The sequence below is a fragment of the Mustela erminea genome, chromosome 6 (assembly GCF_009829155.1).
Source record: "Mustela erminea isolate mMusErm1 chromosome 6, mMusErm1.Pri, whole genome shotgun sequence".
Classification (NCBI taxonomy): domain Eukaryota; kingdom Metazoa; phylum Chordata; class Mammalia; order Carnivora; family Mustelidae; genus Mustela; species Mustela erminea.
Genome location: NC_045619.1, coordinates 268,728 through 276,801, shown reverse-complemented (window position 1 = coordinate 276,801; position 8,074 = coordinate 268,728). Strand labels below are relative to the sequence as shown.

Sequence of the window (8,074 nt, the reverse complement as noted above, 5' to 3'; positions counted from 1 at the left end):
GGAGGAGGCCGCACCCCCCACCCCGAGGGCAGTGGCAGGGGTGGCCGAGGGGGCCGCGGGGTCTCGGGCAGGGCGTGCTGGGAGAGGAGCTGGAGATGTGGGGCTGCTTGCTCTCTGGTGCCTGGGGCGCAGGAACCCGGGCAGGGAGCCCCCGCCCCCATCCACGTGCCCCTCCCCGCTGCCCGCTCCCGGCTCCCCGGCAGGAGCCGGCTGGAGAGGGCGTGAGACGGACCGGGGAGCTCCCCCTGCTCCCCCGCCTGGGCCAGGGGCCCTGCCACGCCTCTGCTTCTGTTGGGTATTGGGTATTGGGTCCACAGGCTGAAAAACCCTCCCTTTGGCCCCAGGTGGCTTGAGCTGGTTTCTGTCACTTATACCCAAATAGGTCCTCACCTCCACATTACCACACCAGTGAGCTGTGCGTGGGCAGGCAGGGTCTCTGGAAAGTCCCCTGTCCTGGCGCCTGAGCCCAGGGCCAGCTGTCCCTCAGAGACTGTGGAGACCCTGCGCCCCAGTACCCCCCCCCTGCAGGCCCTAAGGAGCCCATTCCTTGCAGCCGTCTCAGAGGTTCTATAGGGTGGAGGGTAGGTTTGGGGTCTCTTCTAGACCATGCTACCCCCCACTGAGTTTCTCCCCATCCAAGTCTCCTGACCACTGTATTGTCCATGTCACCCTCAGAGGCACGTGCTTCTGCCTGCTTCCCCTCTTCTGGGGCGCCGTGCCTCCCTGCCCCTTCTCTCCAGCAGGTTGAGCCCTCCTGCAGGGAATGGCTCTCCCTGGCTTCCTCGTTCACTCCTTTTCCACCCCCTGCGGCTCCGATCCTGTCATCCTGCCCATGTCCTCGACAGCCCCCGCCTCTCTGACTTTGTTTTCACTGTCCCCATCTGGCAAACCCAGCCATGCACAGCCCCGCACCCCCTATAGTGCAGAGTGGCCATGATGACATCACGGACACTCCTCCCACTGCCCAGCCTGCTGACGTCTGGTCAGCCTCTGACCCCACCTGCTATGTCTCAGAGACGACCCCACTGCCCCTCCTTCACAGAGAGAACAAAGCCGTCAGACGGGAGGCCTTCTGCTGCAGCACCGAACCCCAGTTCTGCCCCCTCACACCCCAACTCCTCCTTCCGTGGTTACCCCCCCACCTCCCCACTGCCTGCCGTTCCCTCTCAGTGGCCCCCTCCTCACTCGTGCCCTCTCTACGGATCCTGGCCGTGAGGATTACACTCAACCTCCCCACCTTAAAACATTCAAGCACAAGCTCTTCTCAAGCGCTTCCCCCAGCCAGCCTCCTCGCTCGTTCTCCTTGTCCCACACAACTTTCTTCTCTAAAGCGTCCTGCCAGGGTCACCAGCACCACCTGCCTCCTGTGGCCCCGTCAGTCCCCCGCTCACTGGGGACACCTCTGGGCATCTTGCGAATTTCCACAGGCAAGCAGCTCCTGCAACTGAGCGTACTGAAGGTAGCCCTGGGTCTGGCCTTGGAGGACATGCACCGTTACACACAGCACGGACTGCGAGATGTGCTGTCCAGAGGGCTGTGGGGCCACAGAGGGGGACTCTCATCCAGTTGCAGGGACTTGGGGGAGGGGGACACCCCATGCATCTGGGATTTGGGGGGAGATGGGAGCACACGCCCACGGTGGCAGCAAGTACTCTGAAAGAAAGAATGCACGGAGCCACAGGCCTGTGAGCTGAGTTCACCTTCACTTTCCTGGATTAAAAAATCTCCCAGAGGCAAGGAATTTTGATCTAATTTTTTCTTTCTTGGAGGAGTGAGTAGTACGATCACCTCTGAGTTTTGGAAAGATGGCAGACTGCAGCGGACAGATGGTGGGGAAGGGGCTGGCTGTCCCGGGGTCCTCTGCTCCCCCCTTCCCGGGTTGTCCCTCCAGAGCTAGCATGTGGCTTCTGTCCTCTTTCTGCACTGTCTGGGGGCAGAGTTCACCACACCTCTCGCCTCCCAGAGTCTTGCCATTTATGAAACCCCCAGACCTGTGTTCCATCCAGCTCTGCTCTCTCTTCAGCCCCAGGCCCACGAGGCTAGAGGGCAGCCAGACCCCTCTGCCAGGATGACCCCAGGTGGCCAAACCCACCCTATCTCACTAGGGGCTTCCTGCTTCGGCAAATGGAAGGGCCTACCCTCTTTGCCTGCCCCCCCAGTGTCACTCAGTTTCTCTCAGACCCATCTGCTCGCCCCCAGGCACCCCTCCTGCCCTATGGCACTTTTTTACTGTAACGGTGATGGTTTCACTCTCTCCTCCCCCAGGTGGCATAAATAAATAAATAAATAAATAAGCAGAATGGCTGCTGATGCTTCCCTACCTTCTTCAGGATGTAAACCAAACTCTCCAACACGCCATGCGTTCAACACTTGTCGATTTATTCACCCAGCAAGTGTTTACTGAGCTCCCGCAGTGTACGCAGCAGGAGGCACAGAGAGTGACCAGGTCATCCGTGGCGACTTGACAGAGGCAGTACGACTGGAGCAGCTAAGACAGAGGAGGAAGTGGGAACGGACGCAGAGACGCTCTGATGATCAAAGAAACATCTTGGGGGGGGGATGGGGTAACTGTCCCTTCTCAGATTGACAAAGGCCCAAAGAACGGCCAACACCCTGCCCATCATCAGTTGAGTGGACAGCACAAGTTTTGTGGGGAACAGCTTGGCACTATCTGTCAACACAAACACAGCTTCACCTTTGAGCAGAATTTCCCCTCCTAGGAAAGGATCCTAGACACTTCTCTGAGCTCACAACAAAGGGTTCTTGCTCTTGAAAAGACCAGACATCGCCTAATTCTTCATCAATAAAAGATCAATTAAGAAGTTACAGAACAGGGGCACCTGAGTAGCTCAGTGGGTGAAGACTCTGCCTTTGGCTCTGGTCATGATCTCAGGGTCCTGGAATCAAGCCCCGTATCAGGCTCTCTGCTCAGCAGGGAGCCTGCTTCCCCCTCTCTCTCTGCCTGTCTCTCTGCCTACTTGTGATCTCTGTCAAATAAATAAATAAAATCTTAAAAAAAAAAAAAAGTTACAGAACACCTGCATATAGGAGGAGGGCCTGGAGGTCTCTCTCTTTACATACGTATGTTTTTACTCACAAACACTGTGTATAACACACACACCAGCACCGGCCCCCACATAATACACTAGTGTGCAGAAGAGAAAGGGTGGCAATGCAGGGGTCTCACTTTTTACTTATTTAAATTTCATACAAAACCCATTTACTACTTCAGTAATAGGGAAATAGGGTGGGGATTTCTCAGAACACAGCTGTGGGGGGTCTGGAGGGAGGGTCTCCAAATCACCTCGGTGCGGAACTGACCAGCTGGAGTGCTGTTGTCCACTCCCGTGATTCTAGCCAGATCCCCAGGCCTCCAGGCAGGGCAGACGTCTGGGGGTGGAACCCAGCCTGGGGGACAGCAACCCCCCCCCACACACACACCCACTCCTTCCATGGGCAAGATCCCCAGGGTCCCAGACAGTCCTCTCCACCAGACAGCGCCAGAGGCTGGTAGCTGGGGGGGCCCTGGCCAGTCGAAGCACTTCCCAGCGGAATGGGGCTTCTGTCAGTCTACCCCCTCGTCTGCACCCTCCATGCTGCCCAACGGGCTGGGCAGGAGTAGGGAGCTGGAGGGCCGGGCTTCCTGCCCAGCTGGGGCATCCGGCTCCGCCTCCTCCTGGAAAAACTATTTAGTTCGGGAGGTGCTGAGGCCGGGTCCCAGGCAGGCCCCAGACCAGCCCACCAACCGCAGACCACACACTGACTGGGGAGGTTCCCCACCTGCCCCGTGCTCCCTGACCAGCCAACACCAAACCCACCGGCTGCTTCTCTCCTGATACCTATTGGCCACTGACCGGACTCAGGTAGGAGCTTGCCAGTCCCCACGCCTGTGCGCCTGATCACCAGGACTTCCCAGCGGGGCTGGGGAAAGGGGTGGCGGAGGTGAGGGCCATCGGTCCCCCACACCTGCCTGGCTCACACTCCCTCCAGCCCCGCCCGCCATGGCCCGGCTCCTGACTGTTGCCTTCGGTTGCATCAGCCTCCTCTACCTGCTGTTCCCAGGCACCCTGCCCCGCAGCCCAGGCAGGACCCAGCGGCCTGCCCCGCCCAGGTGAGTGGGGTTCGCACCAGCCCAAACCACAGCCCACAGGGAAGGAAACAAGAATGCCCCGGCATGGACCCTCCATCACCCTCCCCAGAACCCCCTCCTCCCACTCCACTGGGGAAACCCCTCACCTGCTGCTAGGGCTTACCTCCCAAATCAAGGGCCAGAAAATAAGCCTTCAGCAAATCCTGAGCAGGGCAGTAGGCCCCTCTGTGTCCCTCCCTTCTAGGGTAAGGGCGCTCCCTGACCCTGTTGGTAGAGCAACCCTCTCAAGGAGAGGTCGGCTAAGAGAGGGGAGGCTGGAGGGACCCCCAGGACCGCCCACCTTTCCCCAACCCCCGAGAGGAGGACTGGGAAGGTGGGCGGTCATGCGGGTCATGAACACAGTGGCCCATAGAGGCCAGCATGCCCTTTGCCCAGGGAGGCATGTGCCCTGCACAGGTGAATGACCTTGTGACCCGGGCTGCTGAGGTGGCTGGGAGACAGGACCCAAGCCCAGAGCTCCCGAGGGACCGTGGTCTTCCCCTGGCCGGGCTCCAGGCTGTGTGTGTGCGTGGAGGGGTGCTGCGGGCTTCCCCTGGCCGCGCTCCAGGCTGCTGGGGAAACTGGGCTTCCCCTGCCCATGACCCCAGGCCTGCGTGGAGGGGAGAGCGGGTGGGTGTGGGGGTCTCAGAAAAGTTGGGCCGCCAGGTTTACTTCCTCCATCCCCCTCTGCAGGGCGCCCCCAGCCAGGACCCCTTCCAGTGGCGTGAAGCTTCGTCACCCCACACCTCGGCGTGTGGTCTGGAGGCTACAGCAGGCCTTGCATCCGGAGAGGAGCGCCAGCCAAGCCCCCGCTCTGGGGCGGCCTCTCCGGGGCGGCCCCCCCCGGCACCTGGGCCCCCGCAGGTCCCGAGCCCAGCTCCTGCGGGTGGGCTGTGTGCTGGGCACCTGTCAAGTGCAGAACCTCAGCCACCGCCTATGGCAGCTGGTTGGGTCAGCCGGCCCACGGGACTCAGCCCCTATGGACCCCAGCAGCCCCCACAGCTATGGCTGAGGTGGAGAGGGCCATCCCCACGCCTGGCCCCGCCAGGATGCTGTACCTCCGTCCCAGAGCTGTGCCTGGGCCCCCAGCCCCCACCCAGCCCCTGGACCTCCTGCACACCCCAGTCACCGGAAGGGTGCGCAGGCCCCAAAGCAACTCCCACCCTACCCCATCAGGTTCTGCAGCGAGCACCCTTAAACAGCTTTGGATGTGGAAACCCACGCACATGTGTGGACCCAAGTGGATCTGCGGGCAGAGTCTGTACCTCTAAAGAGGGTTTCAGAGGGGCAGGGTCTGCCCAAGGATGTGGAGCAGAAGCCAGGGTGTCCCCCACCCCCCGCCGCAACCTGACATCATCAGACTCAACCCTTTGGGCACGCACACTTTGGCTGTCCCAGGTCCCCAGCCCTTCCACTCCCTGTGCCCTCGAGACAGGGAGGGCAGGCAGCAGGAAGGAGGACCCCACTGTGGTCCCCGTCCCCAGGGCCAGGGTAAAGGGAGGTCAGGCCCTGCTGGGAACTGTGCTGCTCCAGTTGCCGACTCTGGGGCCTGGGCTCGAGGTGAAAATGGAGACCCTTTCCTGGATCTCTAGCCCAGTAGCTGGGGACCCTGGGAGAAGGCATTGAGTTTTTGGAGGTCCACTGGGCCGTTCCAGGGCAGGGCAGCACCCATCCCTCAGGGCAGGGCGGGGCTGGGGGGATGCTCTCCCCACCCAAAAAGGTCCACGAAGTCGGAACCATCACCACCTCAGCTGGGGGTAGGATGGCCAAACACGGGTGCGGGGCACACAGGCAGCAGAGTCTCCCTGACCCCACCCTGCCCAGCCTGGGGACCCACTGTGGGCAGGCACGGGGACAAGGGGAGGCTGGAGCAGGCTTCTCAAGAATTTCGGGAGGCAGCCCTTTAAAGGTTGGAGCCTGGGTGGCTCAGGGGGTTAAGCCTCTGCCTTCAGCTCAGATCATGATCTCGGGGTCTTGGGATCGAGTCCTGCATCGGGCTCTCTGCTCGGTAGGGAGCCTGCTTCCTCCTCTCTCTCTCTCTGCTGCCTCTCTGCCTACTTGTGATCTGTCTGCCAAAAAAATAAATAAAATCTTTAAAGGTTAGAGCAAGATCGCTGGCGCATTTGGCGTATATTCACCCCAGGTTGGGCCTTTAGGTTTGGTTTGTGATTCCTGAGCCTTTCTTTGTTAGTTCTGTTTCCGTATCACTGATATCCATCTCCCCACCCCCCCGCCCCGCTCCCGTCAGGCAGGCATCACCCAGGGTTCATTTACAGTATTTTTAATTTATTTGAGAGAGAGAGAGAGAGACCGCACAGAGGGAAAGTGAGAGGGAGAAGCAGATGCCCAGTCAAGTACGGAGCCCGACATGAGACTCGACACGGGGTTCAGTCCCAGGATGCGGAGATCATGACCTGAGCAGAAGGCAGATGCTTAACCACCAGGGCTAACCCCGGGGGCGTCCTGGAGAAAGGTGGGTACTAGTACTCCGCACCAGCAAACACTCTCACCGCACCTCATCTATCAACATCTGTCAGTCACCCTGAGAAACAGCACCAGCACCCTCCTGCCTCTCGAAGCAGAAGCCACAGCCACAGAGGTCATGGGTGCGCAGGGCTGCCGGCAGGCCTGCTCCTCAGAGACCCTGGGCCCCCCGAGGGTGGGCGGCTCCTGGAAACGCCCATCTGGGCTCCCACCTGGCGCTCGCTCTCCTGGCTTGGGAGTCGCCTGGCTAGAAAAGGCATCAGTGTCCTTCCATTAGGCAGCAAGGGGACAGTTCAGGCCGGCTGCGGCCCTGCAGGGAGGGTGGGAAGCAGAGCACAGCCGGCAGGAAAGGCTGCCTGGAGGAAGCATCAGGGGTCCCGCGGGAAGGAGCTGAGAGAGCCCAGGCCCTGAGTCCACAGGAGCTGCGGGTGTGGCCGGGGACCCACCCCCAAAAAGCCGCTGAGAGAGGCTGGAACCAGCGTGAGTGAGTGAGGGCAGGAGAGGCCAGCGGGCCGGGCCTCAGAGCCACGGAAGGGTGTCAGCAGGGAGAGCCTGGCAAGGGGGATTGGGGAGAAACGAAGAGGAGGGGTCTGGGAGGGTCGAACAGGTCAGGGTGCCACGTGGCCAAGACCCCCTCCCCCACCCGCCAAGGTGGCCAGTCCTTGTCCTCCACGTACGCTGCTCTTTCTGCCAGGGTCACCCCCACACTGGTCAGAGTGACCAGACCAAGGTCCCATGCCATGTGCCCTGGCACTCCACAGTGTGGAGTGGATTTTCCTCAAAGCAGGGTGGACGGCGGACCTCCAGGCATCCCTGCCGTGACATGTGGCCTCCCAGTGGCCCCTGAGCTCCAGGCCACGCTGGGGCCTGCTACCTGATGCCTCACTCGGGCTTTCAGTGGCAGCACCCAAGCTCCCCCAGAGCCCCCACCAGCCACGTCTTCCTCAGACAAACGCTGTTCGTTCGCTCCTTTCTCTGTGGGTGAGGGCTCCGTTCACCTCCCTGGAGCCCCCCCATGCCGTCAGCATTGTTTGCCGAGCACGAAGAAAGGACAAACTACCCCCCTCCCACCGGACGTCACAGCGGGAGGAGGCAGAGGGAGAAGAACCTCAAAGGAAAATGAAGCCAACGACCCAGACCGCGTCGCGCGCCGGGGGTGCTGGACAGGCTGCATGGCGCCATCTTCTCGGGGCCCCAGCACTGCCCCCAATTTATTCTCTCCCCCGGGAGCAGCCTCCACTCCCACAGCCTTCTTGCCTCAGTGATGCTGAGTAGGGGCTCTGGCCCACACCCCCGCGGGTGGAGGCTGACACTTTAAGTGTCCCCCACTGACCATCCTTGGACACCCCCCATCTTTTTTGAGAGCACGGCCTTGCCAATTGGCGACAAGGACTTGTTTTGCTGCGTGTCTGCCTCCTCCCTGGACACAGTCAGCTCCCAGGCAGGCGTGTGTCCTCAGTT

At 61.0% G+C, this 8,074-nt stretch overlaps 1 protein-coding gene across 1 annotated transcript; it reads left to right on the top strand.

Moving 5' to 3' along the window:
* Positions 1 to 3,664: 3,664 nt before the first annotated feature.
* Positions 3,665 to 5,228, top strand: ADM2 (adrenomedullin 2). The gene is made up of 3 exons (XM_032345770.1): positions 3,665 to 3,863; positions 3,991 to 4,111; positions 4,823 to 5,228. Exons 2-3 carry the CDS (start codon positions 4,002 to 4,004, stop codon positions 5,139 to 5,141), a joined length of 429 nt encoding a protein of 142 aa, XP_032201661.1. The 5' UTR covers positions 3,665 to 3,863; positions 3,991 to 4,001; the 3' UTR covers positions 5,142 to 5,228.
* Positions 5,229 to 8,074: the final 2,846 nt, after the last annotated feature.